This window comes from Trachypithecus francoisi, unplaced genomic scaffold (genome assembly GCF_009764315.1).
Source record: "Trachypithecus francoisi isolate TF-2019V2 unplaced genomic scaffold, Tfra_2.0 Lachesis_group3, whole genome shotgun sequence".
Lineage (NCBI taxonomy): Eukaryota > Metazoa > Chordata > Mammalia > Primates > Cercopithecidae > Trachypithecus > Trachypithecus francoisi.
In genome coordinates, this window is record NW_022681468.1 from 159,107,014 (window position 1) to 159,130,605 (window position 23,592).

The window sequence follows — 23,592 nt, forward strand, 5'->3', positions numbered from 1 at the left end:
CAGTTCTCCTAAGAAGTCTTTCACTATCACGAGAACAGCATGGGGGAAACAACCCTCATGATCCAGTCACCTCACTCCAGGCCCCACCATTGACACCTGGGGATTACAATTGGAGATGAGATTTGGGTGGGACACAGAGCCAAACCATATCAAGACTCTTGTCAGCAACATGGATATATCAAGCATGGCTGCGGCAAAGGCTACATTGTGGGGGGCCAGGGCAAAATTATTGCACTCTTTCCAAGATGAAGCCATACAGATATTACCTTAAAAATACCATTTTGTACTTTTATTTGTATTACACAGTTTATATTTAATATATATTTTGTACTTTAAGTTCAGAGGCACAAGTGCAGGTTTGTTATGTGGATAAACTTGTGTCATGGGGGTTTGTTGTACAGATTATTTCATCACCCAGTTATTAAGCCTAGTACCCACTAGTTGCTTTTCCTGACCCTCTCCATCCTCCCACTCTCCTCCCTCCAAAAGGCCCCACTGTCGGTTATTCCTCTCTATGTGTCCATGTGTTTTCATCATTTAGCTCCCACTATGAGAATATGCAGCATTTGGTTTTCTGTTCCTGCCTTAGTTTCTAAGGATAATGGCTTCCATCTCCATCCATGTCCCTGCAAAGGACATAACCTTGTTCTTTTTTATGGCTGCAGTCATATGTATTCCCTTAATTGTTACTGTCCCATTTCTTCTTGAAGAATCTTTCAAAGCCCCGTGAGTTCCTACCCCCATCTTCCCTGGATGCTCTCAATGCCTGCTGTACAGCTATCTACATCAGACATCCCTTCATTGCACTCTGAGTCTGGCCATTGCCTCCTAGACCCCATGTCTTCCTCCCTTTCAGATTCCTTTTTCATTTTGCTGGACCATATCTTCAAGTAACTTTTACATAAAAGCATGTGGGAGGAATACTGTCTTAGTCTGTGTTGTGTTTCTGTAGCAGAATACCACAGATGGGGTAATTGATAAAGAACAGAGATTTATTTCTTACAGTTCTAGAAACTGGAAAGTCCAGGATCAAGGGGCTGGTATCTTGTCAGGGCCTTCTTGCTGCATCATCCCATGGTGGGACGTGAAAGAGTAAGAGAGTGAGAGACAGTGAGAAAGGGCTGAACTCTTAAAACAAATATCCTCTCAAGATCATGAACCCTCTCCTTCTATAAAAGCATTAATCCATTCATGAGAGCAGAATTTCATAACCTAAACAATTTTAAAGGTCCTATCTCTCAGCACTGTTGCACTGGGGATTCAGTTTCCAACACAAGAACTTTGGGGGACACTTTCAAACCATAGCAATTATCATTCTCTGTCTTTACATGTCTGAAAAAAGTCTGCCTCACATGAGGCTCAAGATTGTCATATGATTTTCATTCAGTTATAGATGAACCATTATTTTCTCTTTGCTCTTTGCTTTTTCAGTGCATGAAAATTTCACAAGGACATGTCTTCTATTTCAAGCAAATGAAAATAGAAGTGTTTAGAGAATGCAAACTCAAGCAGCTATATCTTCACACATGTAGACATTTAATTCTTCTGGCTTTCAAAGGTCCCTTTATGCTGAAGACCTGAATCAGCTCTGTGAAATTTTCTTCTATCTCTTCTTTGAGTGTTTCTTTATTATCTCTTTCTTCATCTGGAATTTCTATTAGTCAAGCAACTACTGGTCCCCTTCTCCCAGACTGACCCTCCATTTTCAGTTTTTTATTTCTCTATCATTTTGCTGTATGTTTTTGGAAATCTCAACTTTTTATTTAACTTTTATACAATTTTTAAAGTTTTAGGCACCCATACTTTTTATATTTAAGAAAGTGTTTTTGTTCCTTAACAATTTTATTTTCTTATTAGCCTATTTTCATCTCACAGATGTAGTATTTAAGGATACGAATTAGATTTTTTGAAGTTCTCTTCTGTTCCCTAGATTATCTCTATTTTCTCCCTGGTCAGATGTTCTTTTTGTTCATTTTGGGTTTTTCTGTTATGCTGTTGATTTTCTCAAATGCTCTAGATCCTTGGCTGTTCATCACACTACAGAATGAGGGATAGAACTGCTTAATTAGTATGGAAACCCATTTTGCCAAGAGGTTTTTCTCCTCCCTGGGAGGACTGCCCAGGAATTCCCTGCTTAGGAAGGAGAGTGTCACCTGAACCTCCCTGCTTTGCTGAGTGTGGGCTGGAGAGGGCTGATGGGCTCTGGGCCTCCCTGTTCTTTAGCAGACATCTTCCCAGTTTTTCCTAGGAGTGAAGCCCAGGAATGCAGTTGCTTGCTCTGTACCCACCACAGTGGCAGCCTGGAGTTTGGGATGGGATGAGTGGCCTCCTGCTCTGTAGACCATCTTCCAGTCACCATGCCTCTGCCCACCACCTGCCCTCTTCTTTGTATCTTGGAAAATCTGGTCTCACCTCAATGGCAACCTCCACATTGCACATTTTGGGCTTTGGCTTCCTCTCCATAGTTTTAACTGGTCCTTCAACGCTTCCAGAAATCTGTTAAAAACTCTCTGGCCTGCCTCTTCTCCCTGAAATAGATTTTTCTTTTTTATAGTCCTCTGCTGTCATTTAAATAGTTTTTGAGGAGGGAGGGAAGACAGCAAACACATGCTCAGGCTGCAGCCAAAAGTCCTTCTCTGTCTCCCTACAGTGGGATATAAGGTCTCTGAAGTCTTCTTTTAATAGTTGAAGCACTCAGGAAACTATGTGCCTGTGAATCTATAGTCTATCTAGAATTCTTCATATAGTAGAAAACTTGTGGTAGGGAGGACATAAGAATTCCAACACAGTGGCCGAGTGCGGTGGCTCATGCCTGTAATCCCAGCACTTTGGGAGGCCAAAGCCAATGGATCACGAGGTCAGGAGATCAAGACCATCCTGGCTAACACAGTGAAACCCCATCTCTACTAAAAATACAAAAAATTAGCTGGGCATGGTGGCAGGCGCCTGTAGTCCCAGCTACTTGGGAGTCTGAGGCAGGAGAATGGCATAAACCTGGGAGACAGTGCTTGCAGTGAGCCAAGATCGCACCACTGCACTCCAGCCTGGGGGACAGAGTGAGACTCCATCTCAAATTCCAACACAGTAAATCAATCTTAGGTCTGATTTGCTATATATTGCTAGTCAAAATTCTTCTATCTATATTTTCTATTATTGCATGCAAAAAATAAAAGCTGTATGAGAATATAATGGTGGTTATCAGAAGCGAGGATGGGAGGGATTGGGAGATTTTGGTTAAAAAGTACAAAGTTGGCTGGGCGCGGTGGCTCAAGCCTGTAATCCCAGCACTTTGGGAGGCCGAGACGGGCGGATCACGAGGTCAGGAGATCGAGACCATCCTGGCTAACCCGGTGAAACCCCGTCTCTACTAAAAAATATAAAAAACTAGCCGGGCGAGGTGGCGGGCGCCTGTAGTCCCAGCTACTCGGGAGGCTGAGGCAGGAGAATGGTGTAAACCTGGGAGGCGGAGCTTGCAGTGAGCTGAGATCCGGCCACTGCACTCCAGCCTGGGTGACAGAGCGAGACTCCGTCTCAAAAAAAAAAAGTACAAAGTTTCAGTTAAGAAGAATAAATTCTGGAGACCTATTGTACAACATAGTGACTATAATTAATGATAACGTATAGTGCACTTGAAAATTGCCGAAAGAGTAGATTTTAAATGTTCTCATAACAAAAATGATAAGTATGTGAGGTGATGGATATGTTCATTAGCTTGAGTTCATCGTTCCACAATGTATACATATATTTAAGCATCATGTATACCATAGATACAATTTGTCATTTGTTAATTAAAACAATTAATTAAAATAAAAGCTTTGCAAAAAAAAACCTTATTCTTAAAACATACTTTTAAACGTAACAAAGAGGCCAGGCACAGTGGCTCACTCCAGTAATCCCAGCACTTTGGAAGACTGAGGTGGGTGGATCACCTGAGGTCAGGAGTTCGAGACAAGCCTGGCCAACATGGTGAAACCCCATCTCTACCAAAAATACAAAAAAGGATGTGATGCTGCAGGCCTATAATCCCAGCTACTCGGGAGGCTGAGGCAGGAGAATTGCTTGAACCTGGGAGCCGGAGGTTGCAGTGAGCTGAGATCATGCCTCTGCCCTCAGCCTGGGTGACAGAGCAAAACTCCATCTCAAAAAACAAACAAATAAATAAACAAACAAAAAACATAATGAAGAGAGAGAAAAGGAGAGATATTTGATATATACAAGGAACAAAAGGCAATTTATTTACTAACACTGAATCATAAAAACTTTGGACTAACAATTTTTGAAGGAAAATCCTTAGCAACATTCATCTCAAGAGCTTTTTATCTTGCAAAATTGATACTCTATGCCTATCAAACAATAATTCCCCATCTTGCCCTCCCCTATGACTACTGGCAGCCACCATTCTACTTTCTGTTGTCATGAATATGACTACTGTCAGTACCTCCTATAAGTGGAATCATATAGTATTTATCCTTTTGTGACTGGCTTGTTTCACTCAGAACAATGTCTCAAAGTTCATCTGTGTTGTAGCATGTGTCAGAATTTCCCTCCTTTTTTTTTTTTTTTTTTTTTTGAGGCGGAGTCTCGCTCTGTCGCCCGTACTGGAGTGCAGTGGCCAGATCTCAGCTCACTGCAAGCTCCGCCTCCCGGGTTTCCGCCATTCTCCTGCCTCAGCCTCCCGAGTAGCTGGGACTACAGGCGCCCGCCACCTCGCCCGGCTAGTTTTTTGTATTTTTAGTAGAGACGGGGTTTCACCGTATTAGCCAGGATGGTCTCGATCACCTGACCTCGTGATCCGCCCGTCTCGGCCTCCCAAAGTGCTGGGATTACAGGCTTGAGCCACCGCGCCCGGCCAATTTCCCTCCTTTTAAGGCTGAATAATATTCCATTGTATGGATAGACCACATTTTGCTTATCCACGCATCCATCAGTGGACACTTGGGTTGCTCCCATGTTTTAGAATAATGCTGCTATGTATGTAGGTGTACAAATTCTTCTTTGAGACTTGCTTTCAGTTCTTTTGGGTATATGCCAAGAAGTGAAATCATTGGGTCACACAGTAATTCTATTTTTAATTTTTTGAGGAATCACCAAACTCCTCCCATAGCAGTTGCACCATTTTACATTTCTACCCACAGTGCACAGGGTTCTACTTGGTCCACATTTTCACAAACATTTGTCATTTTCTGTTGTCTAGATAATAGCCATCTTGGCTGGGCACGGTGGCTCCTACTGGTAATCCCAGCACTTTGGGAGGCCAAGGCAGGTGGATCACCTGAGGTCAGGAGTTGGAGACCAGCCTGGCCAACATGGCGAAATCCCTTCTCTACTAAAAATACAAAAAAAGAAAAATTACCAGGGAGTGGTGGTGCACACCTGTAGTCCCAGCTACTTAGCAGGCTGAGGCAGGAGAATCACTTGAACCCAGAAGGCAGAGGTTGCAGTGAGCCAAGATTGCGCCACTGCACTCCAGCCTGGGCAACAAGAGACAGACTCTGTCTCAAAAAAAAAAAAAAGAAAAATATAATAGCCATCTTAATGGCTGTGAGGTAGTATCTCAGATGTTTTTGATTTGTATTTCCCTAATGGTTAGTGATATTGGGCACTTTTGTGTGTGTTTATTGCCCATTTGTGCATCTTCTTTGCAGAAATGTCTATTCAAGTCTCTTGCCTATTTTTGAATCAGGGTGAGTTTTCTTGTTGTTGAATTTTAGGAGTTCTCTATATATTCTGAATATGAACCCCTTATCATATATATGATGTGCAAATATATTCTCCTATTCTGTGGCTGCCTTTCCTCTTTTAATGGTATCTTCTGCTGCATAAAACTTTTAAATTTTCATGAAGTCTATCAGATTTGTTACTAATAATTTTTCCATTTGTGCCTGTACCTTTGGTGTCATATTCAAGAACTGAATTCCCAAATCCAATATAGGGATACTTTTGCCCTATGTTTTCTTCTAAGCATTTTAATTTTATTAATTATTTTTTGAAACTGAGTTTCACTCTTGTCACTCAGGCTGGAGTGCAATGGCACAATCTCACCCACTGCAACCTCTGCCTCCCGGGTTCAAACAATTCCCCTGTCTCAGCCTCCCAAGTAGCTGGGATTACAGGCACCCGCCACCACATCCAGCTAATTGTTGGATTTTTGGTAGAGACAGGGTTTCGCCATGTTGGCCAGGCTGGTCTCAAATTTCTGGCCTCAGGTGATCTATCCCCCTCGGCCTCCCAAAGCGCTGGAATTACAGACACGAACTACCGTGCCCAGCCGTGTTTTATATTAGTAGTTTTCGATTTTATGTTCAGGTCTTTGATCCATTTTGAGTTAATATTTGTATATGGTGTAAGGTAAGGGTCCAACCCCAGTCTTTCGCATGTGGATATCCAGTTTCCCCAGGGCCATTTGTTGGATGTGGTGTCACTCTGTCACTCAGGGCCGTAATGGTTTTATTGGCATGAGGAGTCAGCCAAGACACTTTTTTATCCGTATTTGTATGTTGACCAGGAACTATATAAACGCACACCTCCCCCGACATAACCTCTGCCTCAGCCCTACTTAAGGGTTTTAAGCAGGAGAGTTACTTGGTTCCATTTTTACATTTAAAGGTCACTGCGGACTTACTGTGGAAAATGCACTGGGTGGGTGCCATGGCAAGTGTGCAGTGTCCTGTTAATAGGCCTTTGAAATAATTCAGGCGAAAGAGGGTGCCTTGGACTAGAGCAGAGGCAGAGAAGAAGGCAAGAATCAGATAGAATTAAGCAAAATTTAGCATTAAACATGGCTGCACACAGGGGTGGATGAATCATTGAGGGCACTGGAGGGACTGAGGTGTCACAATGCTCCCCAGTTGTCTGGTTTGCACAACTGGCACGCTGTGGTGCCATTTCCCTGAGATAAGGGACCCTGGAAGAGGACTGAGTTATAGGGGAGGTCCTGAGTGTGGTTTGGGACATAACGAGTTGGATGTCTTTGAGACATGCAAGCAGGACGCTGAGCAGGCAACAGGAGCTCTGGGGAGAGAGGTGGACCGCAGCCAGAAAGGAGAAGTTGTGTACCAATCAGTGGTGACTGGTGGTGTGTGCATCAATGAGATCGTCAAGGAAGAGAGCAGAGTGGAAAGGAAGGAGGCTGAGGACAGAGCCCAAAGGAACCTTGACATTTAAAACTGCACTGAGAAGCAGTGGCCAGACAGAGAAGAGGAAAGCTGGGAGCTTGTGATGCCCAAGAAGCCAAGGGAAGAGACTCTAGGAGGAAGCAGGCAGTGGAGTCAGATGTGCTGAGAACCCAGCATGAAATGCCCATGAGGCAGGTACCAGCATAGTTCTCAGCAACCAAACCCAGAGCCCAGGACAGACAGGGAAGAAGCAGCAGGGTGCATGCAGGAGAGATGGGAAGAGAGGAAATGGGGGCTCCTCAGGTAGTCAACCCACCAGGAGCGTTTGGTGGGAGGAGCGGGTAGTTCTGGCAAGAGAGGACGCCAGCCGGGGGTCCGGTTGTTTAGGTGCTGGCTCTGTGTCTGCACTAGGACACACTCCCATGTTTTCCACCCTACCAGGAGATAAGGCCACAGGGCAAGGCCTACTTCTGCCCTCCCTCCTGTTCTCTGGAGTAGAGCACACACTCCCCTTGATGAATGAGTCTGTCACCACATTGCATGCATTTCAGTGACATGCGGAGAGCTTCTTTACCCACCGATAAGCTCCAGTTTATGTTTATACCCAGGCAGCCATCCTCAGTTCTATCCATTGTCTCATACCCCCTTCACAATCACTTTTTCACATCATTAAATGACTGTGAACAGATCTCTTTGGTGCCTTTGAACTCTCAGCACCCTTTCCTTCGTGCAAAAGCACACGTCGATCAAAATGTCAGCCGCTTTAAGTTTGCAAAGCTGCTGCATCAAGTCAAGTGTGTGTTTGTGCACACGAGTAACAGTGGTTCACAGTATCAGAGCCTTCTTCAGACAGCCAGGCCTACGATGACTGAGTGTGTAGGTGTGTGGGATGGAGTCCGTGTGCATGTGTACATATGTGTGGGTGTATGTGTGCCCTGTGTGGGTGTGTACAGGTACATTGTATGCATATGAGCATGCATGGTGTGCATATGAGCATATGTGTGTATTTGTACACACACAGAGGTGGGAGGGTCAATGAGCTGGTCTGGGGACAAGAGAGAGCCTTAATACCTTTTCCCAACTCTGATTGCTGTGGACTGCAGCCCCTGGGAAGCCTGGCACCCCCAACGGACAGCAAAGCCACAGAGAAGGAGAAGAAACCAGCCGTGACCACCACCAAGGGAGGAAGAGGAAAAGGGAAAGGCAAGAAGAAAGGGAAAGTGAAAGAGGAAGCGGAGGAAGAAACTGATCCCCGGAAGATAGAGCTGCTGAACTGGGTATGTGGAAGGTCACAGAGATCACGAGCTTGGCATCACGCTTCCCCAGGGGAAGCGATGGTTCTTGCCCTTGCTTCAGCCCCACCCAAGGCCCTGATCACAGGAGGGAGGGTAAAGGCTTCACTGGGTAGTGTTGGCATTTCAAACTACAACAGCACATTCACTGAGATGATCCTGTCAATTGTCCAAAACACCAAACGTTCCTGCTTTGGAGAGAATGATGCCACCCAGAGAGGGGCCCTGAGTCACCCTGCTCATCAGTGGTTCTCTGCCTGGCAGACATGCCAACGCTTGATGCATGAATATACAGCAAACAAATCAGTTGTCATCAAATAAATGCAATTCATGCAAAAAGCCCTTTTTTGACAGACAGAGCCCATGATTGGGTGTGTGGGGTAACAGCAGTTTGGGTGGGAAGGCTGAAGTCACACATTGCATGGTAGTTCTTTGTCTTGCTGCCACCAGGACACAGGCAAGACAGGGGACCAGGCCTCTGCGGTGACGTGTGCCTGCCCTCATCACAGCCACTCACCCGCACAGCACCCTGGTCATGTTGCCTGCCCACGTAGCTCCCCCTGGCAGAACTCAGTTAAGGAAACAAATGGTGGAGACTGGGCAGGCCAAAGCCAGGAGGGCTGAGATTTTGAATCCTCTTCAATGTATTTTTAAAAGGAAAAAATAATTTACAAACATGGATGGAACATGTAGAGGCCAAACTGAGAAGAAAGGAGAAGGGAGATGGGGAGTGTTTACCCAAGATAAAGAGCAAAGAATACGATGTTGGAGTGCTCCGGGATCTGGGGTTCGGAATACCCTTTCCTCTGTGTTTCCAGTCGCCCCCCTCCCCAGTGTCTCTGAGAGGCCACTTATGGACTCCCGGCTCTTGGTCCCTGCAGGTGAATGCTTTGGAGCAAGCGATGCTGGATGCTTTAGTCTTAGATCGTGTTGACTTTGTGAAGCTCCTGATTGAAAACGGAGTGAACATGCAACACTTTCTGACCATTCCGAGGCTGGAGGAGCTGTATAACACAGTGAGTGCTCTAGAAAAAGGGAGGGAAGGAGGAGACAGCCACCCGAATGTGTTTGTCACTGGTGCATGTTGTGCATAAATGTGCTCATCTGACCTCCTTCATCTGGGAGGTCCATATTTAATGTCAGGCGGCTACTTCTCATCTGCTGCTGACCACAGCCTGTGTTCACATTCTCACCACCTCCTGCCATGCCTCGACAGTCACTCCTTTCTCGGGCAGTATTAACTCTTGTCCTGCATTTGAGGCTGGTGTCTGAGTACTTGTTGCTACAAAGAGGGAATCTAGCTCCCCAAGCCATTAGCAGAGTGAAATGTCACCAAGTGTGCGAAGTCAATGGTTCCTCGGAACCCTCGCATTTGATGAGGTTTTGGGGGCAAAACGTAGAGCTAAGTTTCACACCCAGGAGCTCTGCTGGAAGGGTTTGAGTGAAATTCCCTTGGCTTATATTATTATAATATAACTTCTGAGAATTTATATTTGCTTCCCTATTGTAAGATTTTAAGTAGCAGAAATGGTCCTCAGCAGCTGCTTGCTAAAACTTGGTGATTTTCTTTTTTTTCTTTTGTTCTGAGACAGGGTCTCTCTTGTTGCCCAGGCTGGGGTGCACTGACATGATCTCAGCACACTGCAGCCTCAACCTCCTAGGCTCAAGCCATCCTCCCACCCCAGCCTCCTGAGTATCTGGGACTACAGGTGCACACCACCACACCCAGCTAATTTGTGTAATTTTTGTAGAGACAGGGTTTTGATATGTTGCCCAGGCTGGTCTCGAACTCCTAGCCTCAAGTGATCCACCTCCTTCAGCCTCCCAAAGTGCTGGGATAATAGGTGTGAGCCACTGATCCTGGCCAACTTGGTGAATTATTAACAATATGTTGTGTACCTTAAGATACTCTTTAAAAAAATGCAGCAGAAAATATTTCACAACTTTTGAAATGCGTTGGATACTTTTTAACCATGACCAGTTCTGTTTTGTAAAAGAAAAAGGCTGGTGTGGGTTACACTCCAGCTCTCACAATTCATTAATTATATAGAATAGGGCAGAACTTTACTCGAAGGGTTCAAGGAAAAAACCGTATTTATTTATTTATTTATTTATTTATTCTTAGATGAGGTCTCACTCTGTCACCTAGGCTGGAGTATAGTGGTGCAATCTTAGCTCACTGCAACCTCTGCCTCCCGGGTTCAAGTGATCCTCCCACCTCAGCCTCCCTAGTAGCTGGGGTTACAGGCACCTGCCACCACGCCCAGCTAATTTTTGTATTTTTAGCGGAGATGGGGTTTCACCATGTTGGCCAGGCTGGTCTCAAACTCGTGACCTCAAGTGATCTGCCCGCCTCAGCCTCCCAAAGTGCTGGGACTACAGGCGTGAGCCACTGCACCTGGTCAAGAAAAGTATTTCACACACATGAATGCTTCTCTTTCAGAGACTGGGTCCACCAAACACACTTCATCTGCTGGTGAGGGATGTGAAAAAGGTCAGTCTACTGTTTCATAATTCTTACCTATTGGCATCGTTCACAAAAAGATTTAAGAGCAAGTTTTAAATTTTCAAAATGTATTATTATTTCAGGCACAGAAGATATTGAATTCCTTCTTTCATAAAGAGTCTATTTAAAACTAAGAAAGCAAAGGGTAATCTTTTTTTAAGTTGCATGTTCATCCGAATCCATGGTAGGGACACTCTCAGTGACAGCTGGATTACAGGTTGATGCCAGTGCAAGGCCAGGGCAGCCACTGGGTGGGGTGGGGAAGGGGGTGACCGGCTGCTGACCTGAGCACTGCTGACTGTCCATGCAGCCTTTCGTTTTGTCCCTCTTTTGAGATCTCTCACCCACTGCCTGTGGTTCTTTCCAGAAGCACCGGCAGGAGGTTCCTCAAGTCATTCTGTGTCCTGCTGATTGCAGCCGCTGTTCTTGGCCCTTTCTGCCACCTTGTTATCAAGGGATAGATGCTTTCCCCAGTCTGAATATTGTTTAATCCCCCACCCACCCACCTATTACATGAACTCCCAAGTGGGGGCCAGGACGGCCACTTACCCCCGAGACGTGTGATGAAGTCCACACTGCGAAGGCATCCTCACAGGGCCTGAGACCAGACTTCTCTTACAGAGCAACCTTCCACCGGATTACCACATCAGCCTCATAGACATCGGGCTCGTGCTGGAGTACCTCATGGGAGGAGCCTACCGCTGCAACTACACCCGGAAAAACTTTCGGACCCTTTACAACAACTTGTTTGGACCAAAAAGGGTAGAACTCAGTGCTTGTGTAGTGTTCTGTGGTTTGCGAGTGCCATGTGATTCCTCGCTTGCTTTTCAGCAACTTGGCCGGTTCAGAGCCAAGCCCTTCGCCCTGAACCCAGCACAGCGGTCCTGCCTCCTACAGGGCTCTCAGGCCCGAGTCACAGCATTCCCCAGCTGCCCTGAGCACGGGCCGCCCTGCCCACCCAGTGCATCTGCCCTCCTCCTCTGTCCACCGCAGACTTCCTCCTGTCTGCCCGCTCCAGCCTATTCTACCATCCCACCACGGTACCTGCCATAATCTTCCAAAGGAAGGGACATGCCTGCATTCGCTGCTTCAAACTTCCCAGAGCTCCTCACTGCCTGGAGAATCGTAGCCAAACTCATTATCACAGTAGCCAAGGCCCTCCGCCAGCTGGCCCTCGCCCACATGGGAGACCATGTACCTGCACCAAAATCCAATCCTGTGATCAAATCAAAGACATGTACCTGCCACGTCTTTCCCCGCTATCAGTGCCATTCCTACCCTTATCAAAAGTTCAACTCAAATGTCCGGTCTTTCATGATGTCCTCCCTTCACACCCGCCTTACAGCCCCATAGCTCTTTGATGTCTGTTAGGGAACTTCTCTGCTTCTACCTGGAATACACGCCATGTGTCTGCCGAGCTTTCTTCTCAATTAACTTCTGCTAACAGAAGAAGAGTTTCCATATTAAAGCACTTCTTTTCCTTGGACATTATCATTAATTGTTAATGATACAAAGTGCTTTTTTTTTTTTTTTTGAGACGGAGTCTCGCTCTGTCGCCCAGGCTGGAGTGCAGTGGCCGGATCTCAGCTCACTGCAAGCTCCGCCTCCCGGGTTCCCGCCATTTCCCGCCTCAGCCTCCGAGTAGCTGGGACTACAGGCGCCGCCACCTCGTCCGGCTAGTTTTTTTTTTTTTTTGTATTTTTTAGTAGAGACGGGGTTTCACCGTGTTAGCCAGGATGGTCTCGATCTCCTGATGTTGTGATCCGCCCGTCTCGGCCTCCCAAAGTGCTGGGATTACAGGCTTGAGCCACCGTGCCGGGCCACAAAGTGCTTTTTAATCAATTCCTATGTCCACTAGCAACAATACTGCTAATGTACTACTAACATTAGTTATCTGAGTAAACTGACTTTTTTCTTCCTCTTTCACCATGCAGCCTAAAGCTCTTAAACTTCTGGGAATGGAAGTAAGTAGAATTTGTTTTCAAACGTTTTATAATATCTTGGTCAAATAGACATGGCCCTTTAAGTTCTGTATTTGTGAATGTACGATACTACTCACCAAAATTTACCTAGATGTCTTAGTCAAATTATATAAAAGGACCATATATACATTTTCTTTAATGGGGGTAAAAGCTGCATAATTCATTTCTAGAACTAACAAAACTACAGTTTCAAAAGCAAAGATTAAGCAAACAAAAAAAAACTAGAGAATAACACCACGTATATATGTAAAAAACCATAAATAACACCAAAAAGAATTCAATACACTATTTTCAAAGTCCTAAACAAGCAATTAGAGTCCTCCAAGAATGCAAACATAATGCAATGCTAGTCTTTAATATATTGCATCACATCGATAAGTCAAAGAAGAAAAGTATGACATGACCATTTCTCAGTAGGTGCTAATGAATTTGAAACACATGTAAAACACACTCCTTACTTAATTAAAAAATATATCGTTTTCTCACAACAGAATGATAAAATACTTTCTTGGAATGATTAAAATACATGTATATCTTAGAGCAAGGGAAACGTATGATGAGCAGTGCACCCCTGAAATCATGTCCATGAAAATCAAGAACAAGACAAGCATGCCCAATATTGTCACCATCATTATCCCCACTGGTCTCCAAAAGTGTTCTGGAAATTGAACAAGGAAAAATAAATGCTAAAAAAAAAGACTACCCAAGAAAGGGAGAAATTATTATCAACAAAAACCTTTGGGGGGAGTTAGAAAATCCAGGAAAATCAACTAAAGTTGCCTCACAATGGGACAAAAGTACCAGAAATTACCTTTACTAGCAACCTGAAGAACAATGTCCCACACCTAAAAATATTTAAATGAACGGAAGAAATGCCATATTGTGGAATATCAGGATTGACTCTTGGAAACATTCTTTTCAAATAAATTTATGAGCTAAATAGCATCCCGATTCTTCATGGATTCAGTGTAGACGGTTTTCATTCTGTGTTGACAGGTAAGACTGAGCTTTAACACGGTGCTCCTGGAAGGGTTATGAGCTTTCTGTGGCCTTCTGTTCTCTCAGACTCTCCATGTCAGGGTTGATTTGTTCCCTGAAGGTTTGGTAGACTCATCTGTAAAACTTCCGGGTCCAGTCCTATTTCTCAGAAGTGTGTCTTTCACTACTTCATAATAGCTGTCATACGTATAAGTGCATTCAGACTTTTTATTTTCTAGAGTCAACTTGGGTCATTTATAGTTTCCTAAAATGATTTATTTCATCTAGACTTTCAAGTTCCCTGGAATAAACTTTTACATAGTATTCTAGTTTTTTTCAGTCTCCTCAGTATCTTCAGTTATGTGTCATTTCTTGTGCCAATTTTTTTTCTTTTTTTCTTTTTTTAGTAGGGCGTCTCACTCTGTTACCCAGGCTGGAGTGGAATGGCACAATCTTGGCTCACTGCAACCTTGGCCTCCCGGGTTGAAGCACTTCTCCTGTCTCAGCCTCCCGAGTAGCTGGGACTGCAGGTGCATGCCACCACACCAGGATAATTTTTGTATTTTTAGTAGAGACGAGGCTTCACCATATTGGTCAGGCTGGTCTCAAACTCCTGATCTCAGGTGATCCACCCATCTTGGCCTCCCAAAGTACTGGGATTACAGGCAACAGCCACCCGCCCAGCCTCTTGTGCCATTTTTTAACAAAATTTATATCTCCTCTCTTTTTTTCTTAAGCTTTCTTTCCTACTTATTTTATTGGTATTTTTGCTTTATCAAGCAACTTTCTTTTTCTGTTTCTATTTTATTAATGTCTGCTTTTATTTGTATTCGTTTCTTCCATATACAGTTGGGGAAGCCCTACTGTTATTGTTTGTCTGTGCTAACTCAGTTTGAAAGGAAAATTCACTCATTTTCCATCTTCACTGTATTCCTACAAATGCATTAAAGGTATAAATTGTTCTGAGCATTGTTTCATGATATTCTACAGGTTTGGATAAGCAGAACTTTCATTGTCGTTTTTTCTAAGGCATTTATTATTTCCTTTTCAATCCAAGAGTTATTTCGAAGTATATTTCAAATTTCCCAGATACAGACTTTTGTTGTTGTTATACTACTCTAATTGATTTCAAATTTTATTCCTTGTATAGAAATTCCCTGTAATTTTTTTTTCAATTTCATTGCTAAGTAAGGAGTGTTACTTACTTATTTACCATGATTGTAATGTGTCAATTTCTCCTTATACTCCCAGTTCAGATCCTTTGTTATTTTATTGATTTCTTTCCCTTTTCCTCATTAATTTGTGGCAGGCCTTTGCATTTTAGGAAAATTAACTCTTTGTTTCGCATATTCTCTCTCTGGCAGTTTTTAAAGAGAATTTACGTGCAATTAATATTTTAATAATATTATATGTTATTGAAAGGTAGGCTTAAAAGGACTTCTGTTTTATAACATTTCATTAGTCATTAATTTCTATTTTATCTTATATATTCTTGAAAATAAATCTATGTTTATCTTAACATTTCCACACTGTTCATTTTTAACCTGTGTAGGCCAATCTTTCCTATATCACGGTGACTATAGCTTCACGGTGACAAAATTAGAAAATTAGAATAAAGATACTTAAATTTGAGTCAGGATACTATAGTTTCCATTAAAATATTATCACAGCTCATTATGATATTATAAAAACTGGGTCAGTCGTGACCAACTTGAGATAGGAACTGGAGAGTCAGGTGGCCCCCATAACCCCCCATGCTCCAGACCACTCCAACTGTGTGAATGTGGCTGAGTTATTCAGACATAGCCACACCTTCCTCATCTGAGGGAATGCAAGGAATTCACAACCTCTCAGTCCTTGTAAGAATAAAAGAAGATAATTGATGGGAACGCTGTTTGCAAAAGAACAAACATCTGTTTCTGTGATTCCATTGAATATTAAAGTATTAGCCTGGAATAGTCTGAGCCCCACATATTTCATGCCAGTTTTCCCAACCACGATCTGCCTTTCTCATGAGTCCTGATCTATTTGCAGAACAGTTATCATAACCCCTTTAGGAAATGGGAAATGTCAGCCTTCCCTTTTGCACCATAAGGGGAAAAGGACAGTGCTCATTCAAAGTGGAATATTTGCTTTCTTAAAACACTGGAGGGAAACCTAAAACATTTTTTTTTCTCTAGCCCCTTTTGCATGTTTCCTATTAATTTCTGGTTCAGCTACGTTGGCAAACGAGTGTTATTTTTGCTACACTGGAAGATTTCCCTGAGGAAACAAACTGTGGCCTTTCCCTCTTCCATGATGTTATTTGTGTTTAGTTTTGGGGGGAGGTTGTGCTTGTTTGTTTTCGTTTTGCAGGATCTCCTCAGTTAAAGGCTTCTAAGTAAAACTGGTGACCCAGGGGTGCAAGTAGTATGCCTTCTCAGTTCATTTGGGTTTAGACAGTTTACTTATCATAATAAACTTGTGCATCTTTTCAAAAGAATTCATACGCGGAGTGGAAATGTAAGATGTACTTCAGAAGTCTCTTTATTACCTCTGACAGAAAAGTTTCCCTTTCTCCGTGAGTTCTGGAATTCTTTGTTGCATACTTTTCTGGCCAAACCATGAAATCCGTGTTTCTCCCCTCAGGATGATGAGCCTCCAGCTAAAGGGAAGAAAAAGAAAAAGAAGAAAAAGGAGGAAGAGATCGACATCGATGTGGATGACCCTGCCGTGAGTCGGTTCCAGTACCCCTTCCACGAGCTGATGGTGTGGGCCGTGCTGATGAAACGCCAGAAAATGGCGGTGTTCCTCTGGCAGCGAGGGGAGGAGAGCATGGCCAAGGCCCTGGTGGCCTGCAAGCTCTACAAGGCCATGGCCCACGAGTCCTCCGAGAGTGATCTGGTGGATGACATCTCCCAGGATTTGGATAACAATTCCAAGTTAGTGTCTAGTGGGGATTTAAAGGCCAGGAGAGACGACCATCCTGAGTACTTGTCTCTGCAGGGAGGGGTGGCCAATGTACTTCTCACTTAAGGACAATGGTGGTTAAAGCTTAGTCACAAATCACTTTGTCATGTCGGCATTTTTCTTTCTGTCTCTCGGAGGTGTTTTTGGACTCGGAGGTGTTTTGTTTTCGTGTACTGCCTTCTCTTTGCATCAAAATTGAAACACAATTTTCTTCCTTTCCTTGAATCACAATTTTAATGCAAAGACGATGAAATTAATTTCCATAAGGAAACACACACTAACAAGGAATACAACGTTAACGAGCCTGTGCCCTGGACTGTGACCTTCACAGGTGTTTCTGATTTTCCTCCGTGCTTAGGTGGGACAGGATGGCCAGAGGGGGCTGGAGTTGGGCGTGCTTCCCCTGGGTCAGTCAGGCTCTGATCAAACCAGCAGGTGAGGCTCTGGCAAAATCAGTTTCCTGATGGCAGACTATTAAGGGAATGTTCTGGTAGTTTCAAAATGGTTTCTTTTCCCCTGCTGGAAAGAGAAAGGGATTTTTCTCCTATATTCACTGTGAGAACCTGGTTAAGCTCCTGAGATAGAGGTCACAAAAGCATGGGTGTCCCCGCATGACTGGGTCCCCCTGGAATTTTTTACTCACAGACTTTCCTCACTGAGCCTCCAGCAATTCCTCAATCATAGTTCACATTTTCCTAACTCTGCACTGGTTCCTGCAGAGGTTTCTACTCCAATAAGTTGTGGTTTTTGGTATCCACCTGTCTCTCCAATTTGGGGGACAGCAGTTTGCCCTGTGTCCTCCCTTCTCTGGTGGAGCTGAAAAGATTCAATGTTCGGCTTGTTTAGTTTGTTACTTGTTAGGATGGACTGGCGACTTCCAAGTTCCTTCCATGCCACACCGGAAACCAGAGGTCCCAGCACAACTTTACAGGGACCTAAACTTGAGGAGAGCATAGGCAGCGTGGCCAAGATCTAACACCTTTGTTTTCTGAAGTTCACTGCTTTTATTTTGGACTCGATGATTTCTAAAATTACTAGCTGATTTCTAAACGTCAGAAATTCAAGACTCCCTAATAATGGGGCCGTGTCCACCTACCCCATGGGTTCTTTGATGCCAACCTTTGCTTCCTAGAGTCCCCACATGGTGACACGTGGTCACTCTGCAGCCTGCAGGAGGGCTGAGGTGCTGCTGATAGCATTCCTCCTCAGGGACAGAGAAGGCCATTCTCCCACACGTGATTCTGCCTTCCTCATGCTTCTCGTTACTGGAATAAAATCTTCTATACAATGGAGAAACAAAAGCAGAGGAGGGCAATCACTTCGGGACCGTGTCGTAACCACATTCTGTTATAAAAAATTGAAGGAACTCGGAACGTGTGTGGTTATTGTCAAATATTTGAATCTGGGTCATGTGGGGAAGGCAGCAAACTTTATGCTCAAAATTCAGCTTGTGCCACCTTCTCCATGCCCCCCCAACTTCTATCACTGCCCCCATCAGTCATTAGGCGCCCTCTGGCCTGGGCCCTATAACAACTATGCCTTATCTCTGTCATAGCACTGAGAATGTTGGCTTCTCTGTAATCACTGTGATGGTGAAGTGTTACACGTGCAGAGAAAGGCATGCATCTGAAATGTTCAGCTGGTGACAGTCCACAGGTGGGATATGCCAGCACCACCAGCACCCAGATCAACTAAGGACCTAGCCGGCACCCACCAGCCCTCCTGTAACCCCTACCAGTGTCCACCTCCCCCCACTACCACCACCAGCAGCCCCACTACTGGGGCCCCAACTCCACAGGTGCTGCATTTGAAGTCACCTTTGCCGTCTTTTCTGTCTGCCTCCCTGATCTGTGCACAACTTGAGGGAAGGGACTTTGTCTTCTCATCTCCATGTCCCTGGGGCCTGAGGGACAGACGTGGTCTCAACCTACAGCTCCACTTGCAGCAGAAGCAGTCAGCCCCCCTCCCGACTGAGCTCCCAGCCACTGTCCCTGGCCATCCCCCTTTGGGGACACATCCCTGGAGCTTCTTGCTTGCAGAGAACCTCAAAGCCCCTCCAGTGAAGGATTCTGTGTCCCTTGGCTCCGTAAGTCCTTGTGGATACGCCTAAGAAAGAGCTTGTGGCCACTGTGGCTTCACCCTGGTCCCTTCTTTTTTCCCCCAGAGACTTCGGCCAGCTTGCTTTGGAGTTATTAGATCAGTCCTATAAGCACGACGAGCAGATCGCCATGAAACTCCTGACCTACGAGCTGAAAAACTGGAGCAACTCGACCTGCCTCAAACTGGCGGTGGCAGCCAAACACCGGGACTTCATCGCTCACACCTGCAGCCAGATGCTGCTGACCGACATGTGGATGGGAAGGCTGCGGATGCGGAAGAACCCCGGCCTGAAGGTGCGTGCAACGCATTGCGAGGTGGGCCGGGCCGACAGTGACAATCGACTCTCTGCCAGGCTGAGCGGAGCATTTTCTGTGGCTTATTTCATTTATTCCTTCGAGCAACCCCCTGAGGGAGACATCATGACAATCATTGTCTTCTAGATGAGGAACCTGAAGCTTTAAGATGAAATGACATGCCTGGGATCTTAGCTGGTCAGCATGGGATCAGGACCCACACCCAGGTGGTCTAACTCCACAGCCCTGCCTGACCAGCCCACCAGCTTGCACAAACCCCCGCCACAGTCAGAGTCTCCTAATGGAGCCCCCCACATAACTCAGCATGCACACTCAGCACGCACACTCAGCATGCACACTCAGCATGCACATGCACCCTGGTTGGGTCCTCTACCCACCATTAAGCCGGGACTGGAACTCTAGTTCTAGATTCCCTTATAACTCTGAAATTGTATATTATTTTACTAGCGATGTTTTCATGACATGGGAGAAAATTATGAGAAAATATGAAGCTACGAAAGGGTTTGAAAAAGACATAGTGGGAGAAAAATTATATTGCAATCAAACCCTAGCTCTGGGGTTTGCTGTTGTTAACTACTAGCTTATCTTGAGAAGAGATTCTAATCTGCAGATAATCTGGCAATCTAATGGCAGTATTATATCTATTTTAGAGATCTCCATGAAGATAAAGAAAAGGCTGTACAAGTTATGCTGTGTAGTATGGTTCTGACAAATAGAAGGCACTTTGTTTCTTAGAAATATAAACGTTATGTCTAATTCTATATCATATGCTAATCTGATGTTATACATAACTTAGGATATTAATAAACAGTTTTCAGAATTCCAAGAATAAAGAGTTCTTCAAGGTTTTGAGGAAACTAAGGTGGATCACCTACATGGGGATGAACATCGAATTGGCATCAGACTTTTCATCAATAACACTGAAACCCAGAAGGCAGCAGTGGAGGAAGGCCTTCACAGTTCTGAGGGGAAAGCATTTGGAGCCTGGAATGTTTTCTACCCAGGTCAACTATTCAAAAGCATGAGAAAAGAATATCTGTTTAAGACAGGCAAAGACTCAAACTATACACCTTCAACCTCCCATTCAGAAGAATTAGTTTAGCAGGTAGTCCAAGCAAAAAAAAAAAAAAAGGTAAAAATTACAATGAAAAATCGTGGTGTGGAGTGTAAGAAACAGGCCCCAAGTTTTATAAATTGCCATACAAAAGCTGTGCAGCCGAGAGAAAGGTGGTCACATTAAATGAGGCTAAGGAGTCGTGGGATCCAAAAAGGAAGTACTCAAGGAGAATAGAAATAACTCCGATAAATAGACAGAATGACTAAGAAGCCCCTAAGTGTCAGGAATACAGGTTAAGGAAGCAAAACAGCTTATAATCCTTAACAAGAAAATAGAAGGCAAATCCATACATTTCAGGAAAAACAAGGAAGTGTACACAAAAGTTAAAGTTCAGTTATGATTCAAACTAAAGTTTAAAACGATCTTGAGCCATTGGTAGAGTGTGGAAAAGCGTTGACAAAGAGGGAAGCGCAGCCGGGCGTGGGGGCTCACGCCTGTAGTCCAAACACTTTGGGAGGCCAAGGCAGGAGGATCACTGGAGCCCAGGAGTACAGGGCTAGCCTGGGCAACATAGTGAAACCCCATCTCTCTAAAAAAAAAATTTTTTTTTTAATTAGCCAGGTAGGCCGGTCGTGGTGGCTCACACCTGTAATCCCAGCATTTTCTGAGGCAGAGGTGGGTGGATCACGAGGTCGGGAGATCAAGACCATCCTGGCTAACACGGTGAAACCCCATCTCTACTAAAAATACAAAAAATTAGCCAGGTGTGGTGGCAGGTGCCTGTAGTCCCAGCTACTTGGGAGGCTGAGACAGGAGAATGGTATGAACCCGGGAGGTGGAGCTTGCAGTGAGCCGAGATTGCGCCACTACACTCCAGTCTGGGCGACACAGCGAGACTCTGTCTCAAAAAAAAAAAAAAAAAATTAGCCAGGTATGGTGGTGCACACCTGTAGTCCCAGCTACTCAGGAGACTGAGATGGGAAAATCACTTAAGCCCAGAAGATCGAGAATGCAGCTAGCCATGATTGTGCCACTGCACTCCAATCCAGGCAACCAAGCAAGACCTTGTCTCTAAATAAATAAATAAATAAATAAATGGAAGCATGTTTTCTGTCTATGAACCTGGGCACCTGGGCATCCTTTTGTTGTCTAGGCTGAGCCCGTTAGTCCTTCTTTTGTGAGTCACGTTAGCCTTGCAACTCTTAGTTCACATAATCTCATTTATATCAAAGGTAGTTCTATATAAAATACTTTTGGCCTACTTCACTAGAGGTATTGTATTTTATTTATATTATTATATTTTAATGTAAAGATTTGCCTTCCTTGAAATTTCATGTAAGGACTTTTTTTTTTTTTTTTTTTGAGACAGGGTCTTGCTCTGTCACCCAGGCTGGAGTGCAGTGGCACAATCTCAGCTCATTGCAAGTTCCGCCTCCTGGGTTCAAGTGATTCTTGTGCCTCGGCCTCCCAAGTAGCTGGTATTACAGATGTGCACCACCATGCCCAGTCAGATTTTGTATTTTAGTAGAGATGGGGTTTCATCATGTTGGCCAGGCTGGTCTCAAACTCCTGGCCTCATATGAGCCACCAACCTTGGCCTCCCAAAGTACTGGGATTACAGGTGTGAGCCACCATGCCAGCCAGGACTTTTCTTTTTTAAAGTTAGGATCACCAGTAGTGCTGCTTGCCATTCATTTAAAAAATTTAATGTATGTCCTTAAATATTTTTACTGCCTGCAATTCTACCAACGTACCAAGCACATGTCACAGAACATCAAACCAGGGGTAAACATACCAGGGCTCCTAGGTTATTGAATAATGTTGAAGATCATAATTAAAAAATTTTAACTATGCTGGGAAATTTTTCTAGAATTGCCACAGCTTAAAAAATCGATTTATGTCCCCTAGGTTATCATGGGGATTCTTCTTCCCCCCACCATCTTGTTTTTGGAATTTCGCACATATGATGATTTCTCGTATCAAACATCCAAGGCAAATGAGGATGGCAAAGAAAAAGAAGAGGAGAATACGGTCAGTGACACGCTTGACCCTAAGAGTATCAGTGTGATCTCGTTTTAAAAATTGTTGAGATTTCTTGTACTATGGATTGAGAAATCTCACTGGTTAAGAGCATTTTTGGAATTGTTTTTTTTAATGGTGCCTGTGTGCTGGAGTGCCTTGCGTTTCCCATTTAACCACCTGCCTGTCATGTGCTGTGCTCTGTTTTCCAGGACGCAAATGCAGATGCTGGCTCAAGAAAGGGGGACGAGGAGAATGAGCACAAAAAACAGAGAAGTATTCCCATCGGAACAAAGATCTGTGAATTTTATAACGCGCCCATTGTCAAGTTCTGGTTTTACACAGTAAGGCCTCCTTCTAAACATTTGACATTCGGCATGTTTTGAATGGTTTGATATGTTGGAATCAAGAAAAATTTCAAGGGCTTAAAAAAGTTTCTAAAAATTCACTGAATTAAAATGAATTATGAAAACAAAACTGGGACTAATTGAGATCTCTGGCTAACATTGGATCTTGATATCCTGTCATATATTGATATATGTGATATATTGATATATGGCCATCCTAGTCCCAAATACACCATCTCATAAGGCAAAATAGTCACAAGCCGTTTGCTTACGATGGACTCTTTTGATGCCTTTAGCAATACAAACTTAGGGAACTATAATTTTATTTTTAAATGAACAGAGATGACTAGTGAGTTAAAGAGCAAATTCACAGATTGCATTTTTCATGAAATGGGTGGGGTCATTACAAGGGCATGGCTAAATCCAGATGGTAAACTCTTGGAATAGGGAAACAAACCCAGGCCTCTCGTTCTGAAGTGCTCACCAAACTGACCAGCTTGGCCGGCAAGCCATCCTCCATCCCCCTCTGAGGCCCGGGTCTACACAGCTCCCAGAGTGTGGCTCTCTGCTAACAAGAGGAGGAGAGGAGGCAGGAGGGCAGGTCAGAGCGCCTCTGGGGGAAATGGCTGAGCTGCAGAAACTACCAGCGGGGGTGGCCAGGCATGCTGTGGTTTGTGCGACCATGTCAGTCAGGAGGAAAGAGACTTCTCATGAAACCCCAGGCATCAAGCCGCCGCCCACGCCAGGCAGGTCTCGGGGCTGTGGTTGCACTGGTGATGAGGTGGGAACAGCGCATGGGACATGAGTTGCGTCCCTGGCCACGGTCTGGGCGATGAATGAGGGTGGACTGGGGGCAGAGCAAAGCTCTGTGTGGGGGCCCACCTCAAGGGTCAGCTATGGGCCTGGACACCCAACCTTGTGGCAGCCATGACT

At 44.5% G+C, this 23,592-nt stretch overlaps 1 protein-coding gene across 1 annotated transcript in view; it reads left to right on the forward strand.

Moving 5' to 3' along the window:
* TRPM1 (transient receptor potential cation channel subfamily M member 1) overlaps positions 1-23,592 on the forward strand; it is a 79,697-nt gene that overhangs the window by 20,115 nt on the left and 35,990 nt on the right. Inside the window, exons 11-19 of the mRNA XM_033190882.1 lie at positions 8,219-8,392; positions 9,289-9,423; positions 10,851-10,901; positions 11,535-11,675; positions 12,848-12,877; positions 16,502-16,794; positions 18,987-19,215; positions 22,202-22,324; positions 22,525-22,656. Coding sequence (XP_033046773.1) covers positions 8,219-8,392; positions 9,289-9,423; positions 10,851-10,901; positions 11,535-11,675; positions 12,848-12,877; positions 16,502-16,794; positions 18,987-19,215; positions 22,202-22,324; positions 22,525-22,656 — 1,308 coding nt within the window. The remainder of the gene's footprint in view (positions 1-8,218; positions 8,393-9,288; positions 9,424-10,850; positions 10,902-11,534; positions 11,676-12,847; positions 12,878-16,501; positions 16,795-18,986; positions 19,216-22,201; positions 22,325-22,524; positions 22,657-23,592) is intronic.